At 38.2% G+C, this 15,326-nt stretch overlaps 1 protein-coding gene across 1 annotated transcript; it reads left to right on the forward strand.

Annotated features, from left to right (window-relative positions):
- The first annotated feature begins 3,537 nt into the window (after positions 1–3,537).
- Positions 3,538–9,969, forward strand: LOC138225078 (uncharacterized). The gene is made up of 5 exons (XM_069183921.1): positions 3,538–3,648; positions 5,754–5,833; positions 6,398–7,250; positions 8,667–8,847; positions 9,287–9,969. The coding sequence occupies exons 2-5, from the start codon at positions 5,791–5,793 to the stop codon at positions 9,488–9,490; spliced, it is 1,281 nt and encodes a 426-aa protein (XP_069040022.1). The 5' UTR covers positions 3,538–3,648; positions 5,754–5,790; the 3' UTR covers positions 9,491–9,969.
- The last annotated feature ends 5,357 nt before the right edge of the window (positions 9,970–15,326 follow it).

Raw genomic sequence — 15,326 nt, forward strand, 5'->3', positions numbered from 1 at the left:
TGGGTTTCTGCTCTCTTTTCGACCACAATGTCTGCACTACACTTCTGGCTTTGTGTTTCTCGCCATCTGGAAATTTTCTCACCGATCTAACTCTGCTCAGGATCCAATACTCTACTCTAGCGGTTCTTCTCTTGAGAAGCCACAGCCTGCGAAATTGAACTGTTCTGTGGCAGTGGCATCACTTTATGTAACAAGCTCCATGTCGCCTTAATTAAAAAAAAAATGGAATTAAACTTTATATCTTTCTAAAAAGTATGAGAGGGGGGTGTTGCCTGTGCCCTAGCTAAATTCCTGTCTGGTTTGGTCCAAACGGGCTTTCTTAAAAAAGGTTCCGACTTAAACACTTACCCTTCAAAGCACTTTGAGTTCTTCTAGAATGAAAAGCACTATATGATACGGCTGCAGCTGGTCTCAATCAAGCCCTCATTATCCAATTTCCCTTACACACCCCTTCCTTCACTTTTTCAACAATCAGTTCACCCAGTTACATTGCTTGGTAGTAGGATCTCTTCCACCTCCTGAGCTCACCTCGCCCTTTCCTCCTCAGTACCTTTTTCTACCTGGTCTGGACTCCCTCAACGTCGCCTCTTTGGTTTTGATTTTGGATTTCTCACTCTTGCCTCGCCCCTATCGGATGTGTTTGCCTCTCCTCTTGCCTCCTACCTGGTCTTGACCCTGCCTGGAATAACTGACCACTCTCCCTCCTCCCCTGATTTGGATACCTCAGCTACCTCACCTGGAGACCCGCACAGGGTTCGTAAATTACATCGTTCTTACAGAATACCAAACCCGCAACGTGAATCCCACGGATCAGGACGATACTTTCTCCATTCTCTTACACTATATTAATGTAAGGAATTATGATTGTAATTGAGGGCATTAGTAGTTTAGGTCAGTATAGACACTGGAGAGACCAGAATAGAGTTGCTCAGCTTTATCACAGTGCTGGGAGACCACCCTCTCCCTGTATGTTGTGTAAAGAGTGTTGTCTTTACAAGGAGACGCGCACAGGGGTGTGTGCAGTGTTATTCATTTAGTTAAGACTAGAAGGCTTTTCGCAAATTATACGTTGTTCTGCATAGTAAAATATAAAAAATTGGTTAATGTAAAAGAAATTCAGTGAGGTTTATGTGACTTGAAATGGTGTTCTTCAGTGAAAATAAACTAAAAAAACAGGCTCCCTCCCCAAGCCCCCCCTTACTCCTCCATGACCTCTGTTTCTGTCCGGAACATTCCAAGTGCCATTGTTTAGCAACCAAGATATCTGTCACTTGGAGCCTCAGAAACCTTCATATTTGTTTTTTTTATAGTTAAATATTTCATATTGATTTATTTATAAGATATTAAAAAATCAATCTGAAATTCTTCTTCATACCTTGTCCAGAATTAATTTAAGTACAGCAGCATCACATGTGTTTTATGTAGTAATTTACCTTTTAAAGACCAATCCAGCCTCCTGGAAAAAGTTACAATACTCAATCTTAGTTACTCAGATAATTCAGGTTTTCTTCTGAGTACCTTGTTTAAAAAAGATTGCTTACCTAAAAAAATACAGTGCCTAACAAATGCAATCAGACCATTCTTGTTGTGTCCCATATTGCAAATTTAGAAAATCTATGACTTAGACACATCTTTTTTTTAAACTTTAAAATTAATTCAAAAACTTGATGCCCAGACTGAAGACTTTAAAAAGAAAGATTTGTTACAGTAAATGGGAGTTTATGTATAGCATACTGTATATTATGATTAAATGACGTCAAGAATTTATTATGAATTACTGACAGATGATTCTTATTGAACTTGGTTTTTGACAACTGTCTCAAACATGAGCTATAAACTCCATTTCACTAGGAATAATAATAATAATTATAATAAAAATAATAATAATTATAATAAAAATAATAATAATAATAATAATAATAATAATAATAATAATAATTGCTTACACTTATATAGCGCTTTTCTGGACACTCCACTCAAAGCACTTTACAGGTAATGGGGACTTCCCTCCACCACCACCAATGTGCAGCATCCACCTGGATGAATAACACAACCACAAACTAAGCTTATTGAAGAATATACCTATTACTTGTTCCTTTGCAGCCTACACATGCTGATGCAGCTACCCACCTGAATTATTATCTTCTAGATGTCTTTTTGCTTTCTTTTGCTTTTCTTGTAACGCACTTTGAGAAGATACTCAGACTGTCTCTGATGCTTTTATCTCCCCTCTTGTAAGCTTACGTCCTGCAATTGTTGTTTTATTTGGTTGAGCAGTTTGAAATGTTTTTGAGTTGTGTGGAGCTCTCTGTTGCAGTTTGTGGATAAGTTTCCGTTAATGTGACTTTCTGTTTTTTTCTGATTGCTTTCGGGGAGAGCGTGATGGGAAAAGAGGGACAGTTGGTCAGTTGGTTTATCTCTCCACTCTGATTGAGATTCCCAAACTAGCCTCTGAATTACTCCATCTCCCTGGCTCCAGATCAACTCACTGTTTACTTTATGGCCTTTCAGCTGTAATATTTGCAATCTGTGACCTCCAACAGCAAGACCATAGACGCTGTACCTAGTGTTGAAGTTGACAAGGTCATGGCATGCCTCTTTGATTCACTTCCTTTTCCCATTTACTATTATCAGCCCCATTGGGATTGCCATTCAAAAATATTCTGGAGAAAAGATCTTGATAATTGATATACTGGCCCCCATCCCCCATATGTCCTCTGTACCAAGCACCAACAGCCTCATTGGGAAACCAAGTACTGTATGTCATCACAAAAATCCTGCTGTACTCAAATGAAGGGAAATGTTCAAAACAAATAAACTGATTATTATATAAATGAATCTTCTACATTGAATATTATATAAATAGTATTATACAAAAAGTTAGAAAATAGATGTATGGATTATACACTTAACCCTTTAATTACAAAGGGAGCCTACCATTTTGAATTATAGTTCCGGATTGTGACAAAAGAAATAGTTCTATTAAATTAGACTCTTTATCATACATATGTTTCCTTGTGAACTCATTGACAAATGGTATTAATGGATATGTTTAAATTAAGGGAGGAATTTACTGTTTGCATTTGTCTTAAGATAATACATTTGTCATTCATGTTGGGTATGATTTGGTTTAGTTTTTATTCAATTTTTTATGTTACATATTAAAAACATTTTGAACATGTTGTTTCGCCACACTGTGTCTTTTATGAAGACACTGGACTGAAACTGCAGTCACATAAGTCATTTTGCAATCTTTGCTGCAGTTCAAGAAATACTTCTGTTTTAATTTGGAAATCAAATTTTGGGGAAACAAATGAATTTCAGTTACATAAAAGCAGGAATATTAAAAAATGCAAACGGTTTCGATATACTGTACTTACAGAACTTGTTCTGTCTGCAAATGTGTCTTTGATGTGTTTTCAAGAAAAAACTGATATCTGCATGTGAAAGGGGAGTGTTGAAGGATAATATCCAATCCAAAACGTTTTAAGGTGTTTTTACTTTTATACTGTATGTATAAATATGAAGCTGAGGACAGGCATTTACAGTCAGAGAGGAAGCACTGAAGAAATCGTTACCTTGATACTCATACAGTACCTGCTGGACCAAGTGTGATTCAAAAGCTGCTTTCTTCAGAGTGTAACCAAGGTAAGTTTCATTTCATAGCTGATGTGTTACAGGTCATCATTACAGTGTTTTACAGTATTTTCTCCAATTTACAATTGTATAACCACCGTAAGTGTTGTGATTTGCCTTCAGAATGTTTTACTATACTATATCATAAGAATATCAAGAAAATACCATGGCAATGTTTCTGGGAATCATTACTATCCCACAGTACATTTACTTTAGTAAATGTCTGATACTGCTGTACACCATAATATTCCCAAGGGTAAGCGTTGTACATTACTGTTACCAATCCTATGTATGGTCCTACTGCATCTTGCTTGACTAAATAATAATCACATAACTGTACATGTATCTGTCCTGTTCCTTGTTTCTCTGTGCTTTACTTGTTCTTCTGGTTTGTCTTGTTGTCTGGGGCTATGTATTTCCGGGTCTCACTTTCCTCTCGCTCGGTATTGGGATTGGTTGTAGAGAGGCTCGCCTCACCACGTCGCCCCACATCCGCTACCTGAGGTCTTATGTCTCGTTCCGACTTCGCCCGATACCTTGAGCCTGGAGCAAACCCCCTTATTTGCTCTGTTCCTGCCGCTACACATAGGGTCCTCCCTTCTTGCCGGTCTCTCTCCACAGCTATACCCCAGATTCCGTGACAGTTAGAAAATGGATGGGTGGATAATATGCTGTATATTTAATTATTAATTTGCTTTATTAAACTTTAAGCAGTATTCCATCTTTTTCATAAACGTTTTCTGCATCAGAGTCTTTAACTTTGTCACTTGCTATGGTTATTTTGGAAACATTCTGGCATGCTCGTTTGAACTACCTAATGTTTATTATCATTATAAAATGATATAAAGTTATAATGTTTTCCATGAACACTTGGTGTCTTATTGCTGTAATGGATAATGAAAAGCTTGTAGCTTCATTGAACCTTTTGTAGAAAATGGAAAAAGTAACACTAGTCAATTAGAGTGACATACTGTACTGTAAGTCATTCTTTGAAAGTCATTCAAATCACTTAAAACCTCTTTTTTGTTTTAAATAAGATATATTTCCTTATTGTTTCAATTAGTATATAAAGCCACTATGTACAATTCTAACAATAAATTGTCTGTTCTCTAATTACTATTAATTTATATTTCATTACGAATAATTCTGTTACTGCATTTAATTAAAAAATGAAAAATGTCAGTTAGTGTTACTGTACAGTATGATTAGTGCAGGAAAGCACTAATGGGTTAATAAACATTTACTTGTTATGATTAAAATAGGATTTGTGCAAAAGCCACATTAAGATAGATTCACTGTGCCACCTGGCAATTCCAGAGAGTAATGTAGTCCTGCAACAGATTATGTGAAAATCTAAAAAATGTTGGATTCTGAACATTGTCTTTTGTGGTTATTAAAATAGATATCTGGAAAAAACATACAGGCAAAGCCATGTTTGATAATCAAGTCACATTATATGGACATACAGTACACAACACATACAGTGCTAATAGGAATTTTACATACAGTTACACAATGTTTCCAAACTAAGACATTTTGTGACCTAATAGCTTGAAATCAAGACACATTTAATTAAAATGTATTTAATGTTCATTTACATATTGTAAGTTACAACCTCCAAGTGCAATGTAAATGCTCAAACAGAAAAGTAATTATAATTGAAAATCTAGAAAAGATTTTTTTATAACTGGATACACCCCTTGGTAATACTATAGCAGTTGTAAATTAGCAAGGAGTGAACTGTGTATTGTTTATGTATAGTTTCTCACAGTGTACTTGTCTTCACCTCACTGCTGTCTTAAGAACTTATCTATATATGATTAATTTTGCTCATTTCTTCCTACAAATATAGCTTCAATCCACACTAGCATAACAAACAAAAATTAAGAAATTCATTATTAATTGCCTCTGACACAACCCGCTTGATGTATCAGAATAAAAGTCTCAAGGGGAAAATTAACACAGTATGCAGTTGGTAGTTTGACATACTATATATTTGTGGTACTGTAGATGTAACATGCATTATTAGAATATTAGGAAACTTCTAAGTAGTAAGTACCTACTTGTAAGTTATGTGAAAAATAATGTTATTTTGTGTATGGAATTCTGTTTTGCAGACAGACAGAAAGTTGACCTCATCTTCAGAAAGAGACCATGTCTGACCAGGTTAAGACTTCAGGAGCAGCAGACAATATGTGTGAGTATGTAGAGAACTGACATTGTTTCACAGATAAACTGTATTTGCAAATCTACAGGAGCTGTCTGAAGGGATAAAATGGGCACTCAGGGCACCATCAACTCCCATGACAGTGAGCTCAAAGGCTGAGACTCCGATATCAATGACTCAGAAATTAATCTTGAAATTGATCTACACGAATTACTCTATAATGTCAAGATTGAAGGTTTCAAAGCTCCAGAATTTTTTAACATGTCATGTAAAAGAAAAAAACTGAAAGAGCTCTACAGCCAGATAATATTTAGATTCTAAACAGTTCACTTAGAATAATAAATACTGTATGTAAAACAATTTCAAGTTTCTCACTGAATTTTTTGATTAATTATTTTCCCACTTTGGGAGGACACCAAATCCTAATAAACCATTACAATCTGTCCTTTTTTCTTATTGCTTTGTTTTCATTAGTTAGATTTTATATTAAATGTATTACTATTATATAATGGTCTTTTAAAGATTAGGATATTTGAAGTTGGTGAAATTGGTTATTTTGTTCACTATTTGATTATATATTTTTTTTTGGGAAAGGTATGGTGCTGTTTGCCATGGAAAGATCAGGGAGTATCAAGATTGGACTGCCCCCAAATAATTACAATGACAACTTTAGTGAATATTCGAAATATGTGGGAAATCTGCAAGGCATCTCTCACGTCGCCTTCAGCCCTCAAGGAACAATGTTTGCAGTCTGTAATGCACAGCTGTATTCTGGGTCTCCTCCAGCGAATCCAGATGAGAACTGGCTGAAGCAGAAAGCTCGGTGTGTAGGAAGGTCTGGGTGGGATCAAGTTCATTCCCTCTTCTTCCATCCAAACGGCACACTCTATGTTGTCATGAAGAGTGGTGAACTTTACAGGGGTCCCCCTCCTGAGAATGAGTACGTGTCCTGGATGTACAGGGTTGCTACGAAGATAGGAACTGGAGGATGGTGCTTCCCTTCTCTGTTCTTTGACCCTGCGGGCATCCTGTACACTGTGACCACAGAAGGGAATCTGCTTAAAGGAAGCCCTCCGAATGATATGAACTACATCTGGAGTAAAAACAGTGAGATTATTGGAACTGGAGGCTGGACAGAACTTACCCATTTCATGGCCTTCTCTCCTGATGGCAATCTGTGGTGTGTCTCCAAGAATGGAGGGAAGATCTACACTGCCCCACCACCCAGGATTGCCAGTGATAACTGGATTGGAAGAGCACAGAATCTTGGATCTGGCTACAATCAATTCCCAATCCTTGCCCTCACGCAAGATAAAACCATAAGTCAAATTTTAAGTTTGGATTTTTCTGTTAAAGATGCAAAGATTCTTTCAAAAGAGCCTCTGATAGTTGGGCAACATGACTGTGACAACTCTACCGGCTCTGTTCCTTACACTGCAACTTTCGAGTAAGTGCTGCATTCTAAGTTGTATTTTCATTTTTCTGTATATCACAAAATACACAATATTTACAAAAAATACACACAAAATACACTGCCAATAGATCTAAAACTTAAATTGTAGGACTGCTGGTAATCATTTGGCAAATTTAACACAAAGATGTTTAAGGGTAACAAAATTTGAATTTAATGATGTCTGAAAATTTATTTTGAGATATTATTAAATGAAAAATCTACCTTTAGATTCATTTCTACATATATGTTCAACTATAACCTGTCAGTAAATCACTTGACTCTCAATTTGACTTTAAACAATTTTAAAAATGTTATAGAAGTGGTTAAGAAGAATCACCACACTGCAACACAACTGGCAGGTGTGAGCCTGTATGGGAGACCTCCAGAGAAAGCTAAGAATGCTGCAGGAAGAGGTGTTAGTGGGACCAGTGGGGGGTGCCCACCCTGCAGTCTGGGTGGGTCCTAATGCCCCAGTATAGTGACGGGGACATTATAATGTGAGACGGATGAGACATAAAACCGATGCCCTGACTCTCTGTGGTCATTACAAATAACAGGGTGATTCTCAAAAAGTGTAGGGGTGTTACCATGGTGTCCTGGACAAATTTTAGATTGGAATTTAACAATCATGGTCTCCCAGTAATCTCCATCTATGAATTGGCTTCAACTCTCTGTTCTCCTCCCCACTGAGAGCTGCTGTGTGATGAGTGTATTGGTGCACTCTGGCAGAGCTACTCATTGATGGTAGTGGAGGGGAGTCCTTGTTAGTTGTAATTATTATCTTCATCATCATCAATGTACTGCAATACATTTGAAAAACTACCAACTTACCTTCCTGTCCACTCTATATATGCTGAATTTAATGATGATGTCATGAGGGTATTTTCGGGCTTGAGGAGAATTAGAATATGTGACAGAAAAGATGAAGGAACACCAGCAGAAGATACAAAAATTACTAACATTGCAAAAGAACAGCCAAAAACTTGCAAAGAAACTACTTCGAAACTGTTGAATCCTGAGTTTGACTCTAGTCCAGTCCTCCTCCGTGAGGATTTTGCATGTTCTTCTCATGGTCAATGGCTTTACTTAGATAGATAGATACTTTATTGATCCCGTGAGGGAAATTGCAGATGCACCATCAGCTGTCTGTGTCTGGGAGGTTCCACACCTGGAGAGTGTCAGCAGGTTTGGGTAGGCTTTAGTCAGCCACAATTTGAGCAAGCAGTAACAACATGAAAAAACCCTGTCTTGCCATCTTCACTATCTCTGAAGTTCATGAAATTCACCCGGCTGGTTTGTCAGGCAAGTACTTGCACAAGTCCTCCTTCTCCCAGTGTGGTGCAGCCAGGTTGATACAGTCTGCAGCTTTGAAACAAGAAGTTCTAAAATAGAATGTGATTTTTTTTTCAGGTTTTCTGAAACTATTTCCTTGGAAAGCTCTTTCACCCATTCTCATGAATTTACTCTGGCAGTTGGAGCATCAACAACCTTTCAAGCTGGAATCCCATTGTTGGCTGCGAATGAAACCACAGTCTCTATTAATGCCAGTACTACTCACAACTGGAGTTTTACAGAGACAGAAAGGAAAGAGGTACAGTATGTTCCCAGTACTGGATTAAGCTATTGAAGATGAATGGTGCCTTTAAGCCCCCTGGGCTGTTACTCAAAGAAATTGAGCAAGACATCGCTGTTTTGTATATGTGGAATGGAAGAAGAAAACAGGGCACTTGACTAACATGGTGACTTTGATACTAGAACACTGTTGTTATGCACATTTTAACTACAACTTAACTCCTTAAATTGCCTTGTTTTTTTATTAAGTTCAAGCACATCTGAAAAAGGCTCTACAGATGAAACACTGTCTCTTTTCTTTCCCTTTCAGCGTGGAATAAACCTTTACCTCTTCCTTTGTTTTTTTTATTGCCATAACCAGTGAACTGCTTTAGCTTACTGGTTTTGAATGCTGTATTTGTCCACTGTTTTCTGAAAGCAGAGACCCCAGCCAATGGCTTTTGCTTCTTTCATTGCAGATTGTTAATACATCCAGCCTGAATGCTACAGTGCCCCCTGGGGAGGCTGTGAGATTCAAGGCTGTAGTCCAGAAGGGGATCATTGATGTTCCTTACACAGCGAAGGTGCTCACTGTCTTCGGACACCAGACCACTATCACTGGGACATGGACTGGAGCTTCAGTTTCGAAAGTGGCAATAAAGGAAGAGCCTATTGTTAACTAAAACAGTTTAGTAGTAACATGCATGCAGATACTTTACCTTACAGAGTATATATATATGAAAATGCCAGTAATTTAACATTCAAAGCTATTTAGCTTTTGCTGTTATCTAGTAAAATGGGTATTTCCTTCAACAGCATAAGTATACTAATTTGCTTAATTTCTCTCTGATCAAGGAATTTGTTTGAATAAATTTCTCTTTTAAACTACAATTTGATATGATAATTAGAACTAATTGTATGCCAAGCCATTTGTGTTGGATTGTTCAGAGCTATTGCATTTAATCATCTTCACTATACGGTACTTGGGTTTTTTCCTTAATTTTTGTAATAATTATAAAATGATGATGCAATAATTTCATTAAATTATGATAATATTAAATTTCATTTCAATAATCATTTTGGTGCCTGGAACATATTTAGTATTTTTGTAATACTAAATAATTTAAAATGAGAAGTGCGTCAATAAAATATTTGAAGGGTGTATGTTTTCTGCTTGTCTCTCTTTTGTCTTGTTGACTACCAGTGTCCAATTCCGGTCCTGCAGAGCCTGAGTGCACTTAGCTTTCTGGGTTACCTCTTTCTAAAGATTGGCATTTAATAAACCAAGCCCTGGTTCTTGAAGGCTAAAACGTGAATTCAACTTTTTTAAAGGAGTTTATGATGAAAGCTCAGCTGTCTGTAATTTGTAATTAATCAGGACATCACTTTCTCACTCAAACATCATAGATACTGTACATTATCTCCCTCTGTCCCTTACATTTGTCTTTCGCATCCCTCTTCCACCCCATCTCCACCTCTGCAGCTACCCCTTGGTCAGTGTTCTCTCTGCATGGCCTCCCAGAAGGACTCTAGCCTCCTCCTCCTATGTCAGGAGGTTAACCCTGAGCCAAGTGGGCAAAGTTATCTTAACTTTCATTACTCGACCTAATAGTTAAATCTCTGTCACGGGAAATACCGTGAAATGTAGTTAAAGACTCTATGCGAGACGGTATAATCCGGAAGTGACTGGAGTAGGACATCAGGTAGGACACAGCAGGATCAGGGTGGGTGGAAACACAGGGGGTGGTGACGGCAGTGATCTGGTGCAGGGGGGGAGTGCAGGCGCACGAGTCCGAAAGGAAGTCCAGTAGGGGAAATCAGGACGCAGTCCAAGGTCCAGGTGCCGGGAGATCCATCCAAGACAGACACAGGGAACAGGGAACGAGGAATACAGATAGTTAAAACATTGACAGGACAAGGCGCTCCGAGCCCCAAGCTCAGAAGGTCAGGACACCGTGGTGAAGCCTGTGCTCTCGGGCCACTCCTGTGCCCGGTGGTAGGCGGGCTTCCGGGCATCCGTCTTCCAAAGCTGAGCCCAGAACTATGGAGACGCCGGGCTTCAGTAGGGAAAACAGGATAAGATACAGCAGGGACAAATACAACTGGCAACACATTGGAAAACGTAGGAGCGCCCTGTAGAGGAAGGATGATGGCCATCACAATCTCTTAGAAATCAGGATGCTATGAAATGAATGGGAACCTCCCTTTTCTATAAAATCCATTCACTAACCAGTAGATTGTGTTTGTAACCCAGGGATTCTCTATATAGGAAATCCAAGTTTCCTAAAAGCAGTAGAACGGCAAGTTCTCTTAACAAAGTTCAAAAACTGAACTTGAATCTGGTCATAAAATCTGATTAGAACAAGGAGCTTTAGTCTTCTGTCTTCCTCTCTGTCTTCTCATTCTCTTCTCTTCTCTCTGCTCCTACTTTCCTCTTCTCTCTGTAGCTGCCAGTTTTTCTTTTTCCTCTGTTCCTTCGATGAATTTATGGTTTCCACATTATTAGAAACCACTGAAGAACTTAGATCCTGTCCTCTACAGGAAGATCTACTGTTTTATTGAACAAATGCCTCTGGGGTTTCCTTCTTTGGTACATTGGATCAGGGGCATGGAGAAGGCACGAACTATGCATGCCACTCCTCTAAGCCTGATATAGTGATATGCTTTCTCTCTATGAAAGAGAAGGCAATACTTCACGCTTACTCAGAAGTGCTTCATTTTTAACCACATTGCTTGGTTGTGCACTATAATCTAGATATACTATCTCATGAGAGAGAGGGCAACTCCCTCTCAGTCCTTTGTGAACTGCGTTGCTTAAATTCCTCCCTGCTTTATTTCAGTGCTGCAAATGGGTGGCTTTCATGGTTCAAGGGTATGAATGTTTCCTGGTTGTATATATGGGTAACCTACTACCTATAATAGAAAGCTTTTCTGTGATGCAACCCATTGATCTTTCAATGAATGTATCCTTCTTCTTCCATCCAGGAGGCAGCCTCTAAGATGTGATAAAAAGTGGTGAATTTTACAAGGGTCCCCCTCCTGAGATTTTTAGGCATACAAGCATTGTATCTAATAAGTCAATTTACACTTATTATAATGTAGACCAAGATGGCTGTGTAACATACATTTTGTATTCAGATTCGAGTTTAAAAATTGTTCCTGTAAAATGAGATGGCTTGAAGTTAGTTCCGTACATTTTCACCTTCCAAATCATATCAATTTTGATGCTTTCCTGACTCTTTGCTTTGACATAGTATTTCATTATAAAGTCCCGGAGTGCATAAAACAGCTTGCAGTTTTATATTTCAGTAAGATATGTAAGAAACAATGTTCATTATACCACCCCACAAATTGCACAATGTCCCATTCTTTTTATTTAGTTAAGTTTTGTTGTGTTATTCCAACATTAGTAAAAGGAGTCTAGCCACTACCTGTAGTGGTTTTTAAAATAGACATTTGGCAAAATACATGCATCACTTTACATGGACATACACAACACATATTGTACACATCATTTCAAACTACAGATAATTGCTCGCTGTTGTACTGCCCAGTTTATAGAAACTCTATATGCTTATAGAAAGTCTAAACACCGATTCCAACTTAAACATTTTGCGAAATTGCAAACAAGACACATTCAATCAGAATGTATTTCACGTTCATTTCGATATTGTTACACACAACCCCAAGTGAAAGACAAACATTTTGAAAAGTTGTTGCAAATGAAAATCTCGGAAAATGGATTTTATAACTGTACACACCCCTTTAACAGTAACAGGACTTGTAAATAAGGAAGGAATTCACTGTGTACTGTTTCGGTACACTTGCTTGCACTCTAACTGCCTTCACCTCACTGTTGTGTTTTAAGATCTTGCCTACAGTACGTATGACTAATTCTGATCATTTTGTTCTGCATTTAAAGCCTCAACGCTTTTTTACCCCAGTGATCGCCCTGCGTTTGCTGCTTCCTGAACCCGCACTAGTTTAACAGCTGCTTCTGACAAAATCCGTCTGTGTGATGTATCAGAATAACGGTGTCAAGGGGAAGATTAATCTGTACTTCAAACTTAGAAAAATGATCTATCTGTGGGTTATATATTTATTGGGTAATATTAAAAAAATATCATTACATACACACGTATTACAAAGCGCCCCTTTAATTTGTTAGCAATGTAATTTGGGACTTCTATTAAACATTTAGTATTTTGTAAATTTGGAAAAACAGTAAAGCTCTCTTTAACAATATACAATATGCATTACAGAATCACAAGCTCAAGGGCGCTACGGACCGCAATCCTGTGTCATAGTCACTGGCTCACCGGGTTTGTGGAGACCTGTGATGTGGAATGAGACTCTCAGTACACAGTCCGCGCACTGACTTGTCCACACGTATATATTTATATACAGCTCACATTCGTAAACTGAGCATTTCAAACTGTGCCATGTAGCAACACTGAAGTGAAGAGGAGTTGATCTTCAGAATTGTAACTGTCCGGGTTTATCTAGAATTATTGTCCCGTGTCTAAAGAATCAAAACTTAGGCAAACTTAGGCAGATGAAGTAACTCTTCTCTGTTTTCTCATGATATATTTTTGTCCATGGTTGAATTGCAGCCTGAACAGTGTTTTGGCTGCTTTTCGCTGTTTCACACACACACTGTGCTGCCTGCTCACACTGTCCTGTGCCACAGTACAGCACATGTCTGACTCCTGCCTTATCTAGCACTGCTTTACCATCTCCAGCAGTAAAGTATTATAGGCTCATCTTAAAAGCAATAAATGGAGGGTGTTAAATAGATGCATCTATTCCAAAAGCACCACCAAATGAATCAGCTTTGCATAAAGTGTCCCTTGTGATAAACAGTTCCATGGTTATATTTCAGGTCGGATACCAGGATTACTATAAGCACCACCAGAGTTTCTAATTAAGAACCTTATATTACATTCTCACGCCACTTCAGATCATTTTCACATTTCTGAAAACCTTTAGAGAAATGTCCTATAATTTTTCTTGAACCTCTCTCCACTCGCCCTAGTTTTCAGGAGTGAAGAACGCTAATTTGAGCGAATACATAGAGGCTCTCTTCCTCCTCTTGAGGTATCAAACCTCCAGCCTGGGAAAACACTGTATTCAAAGTCTGAAATGCTCTAATTAAAAATGTCTGATGTACCAGTAACTTTGACACAGAACTGCAGGATCAGGGAATACCACCATTGGGCCTGTGAAAGCACTTGTGTGTGTTTTTATGTGCAAATTGTGACTATTCTGTCGGATCACTGTGCAGTACATGGGTGAAATAATGAACATCCTTTTTTACACATCCTAATTTTAGGATTGAGGATAAATTTAATGAATTAAAAAAAATTACAACTGTTTTTTGGATTACATCCTGGAAATTGTTTTGGCTGCTTTCCCCTGTTTAATACACACTGTGCTGCCTGCTCACACTGTCCTGTGTCACAGTACAGCACATGTCTGACTCCTGCCTTGTCTAGTTTACCATTTCCAGCAGTAACTTATTAGACTCCTGTTATGGTGGGGTGAGGTTGGTATAAAAGCAAAATTACCAGCAAAAACCACTGTAATTTAACTTTTGACTGTAGTGTAATCTGCAAAGGATTCCAACTCTCATGGATTACTGTAATACAGTATGAAAATTAGTACCATTAGCCTAAAATTAGAAAGTGATGCATGAGGTTCTAAGACTATCTATTGGCTTGACAATAGGACCTCACAGGCTGTAACTCAACCACAGGCAAAGTACGACATGAGAGAACACAGAGGTCCCTCCAAACTGACTATGTCTATGTTTTGAATTTTTAGAGACGGGTGAATAATTCTAGATAAACCCAAACAAACAGCCCCAGTTTTGAAGATTAACTCCCCTTGACTTTAATTATGTTGCTACATAGTACTGCACATCTGCTGACAGATGGGGGTACAATGTTAAAAAACATGGAATTCAATTAAATTCAGCTCTGTTTGACATTATACTTACGCGGCTGCATAGTATAGTGAAAAGTGTTTCTCATTAGTCACTCAGGTGCAGTATATAAATAGAACAGAAGACAGGACAATAGACTGTAACACAATAACAGTGTAACTAAATGAAAGTGTAATCAAACTCTGCAAATAAGCAAACAGAGAAAGGAATACAACAGGACAAATACAGTGCAAAAGTCATTCGTGGAACAGTACAAAAATAATATGGTGATTAATAAATATTACATCTAGTACAGTTTTAAGTACAATTTCGGCTTACATTCAGTTGTCGTGTATGTAGTGGTGTTGGAGTACAGTCATTGTGGGTACAGGAAGAAGTTAGGAGAGATCATAGTATGATGGGAGGGAGTGGGGGAGTCACCAGTTTGAAGGCTCTGGGGAAGAAGTTATTTTGGAGTCTAGTTGTGTGTGACTGGAGCGTCTGGATCCTTCTGCCAGATGTGGTGCAGCTGCCATACCAGACTGTGATGCAGCTGGTCAGTATGCTCTCCACCGTACATCTGTAGAAGTTGGTGA

This window comes from Lepisosteus oculatus, chromosome 25 (genome assembly GCF_040954835.1).
Source record: "Lepisosteus oculatus isolate fLepOcu1 chromosome 25, fLepOcu1.hap2, whole genome shotgun sequence".
NCBI classification, from domain to species: Eukaryota; Metazoa; Chordata; class Actinopteri; order Semionotiformes; family Lepisosteidae; genus Lepisosteus; species Lepisosteus oculatus.

Coding starts and splice junctions, on each gene's coding strand:
- LOC138225078 (XM_069183921.1), top strand. CDS start 5,791: ATGTCTGACCAGGTTAAGACTTCAGGAGCAGCAGACAATATGT. Junction 7,251..8,666: donor CCTTACACTGCAACTTTCGA/GTAAGTGCTGCA, acceptor TTTTTTTTTCAG/GTTTTCTGAAACTATTTCCT. Junction 8,848..9,286: donor CAGAGACAGAAAGGAAAGAG/GTACAGTATGTT, acceptor CTTTCATTGCAG/ATTGTTAATACATCCAGCCT.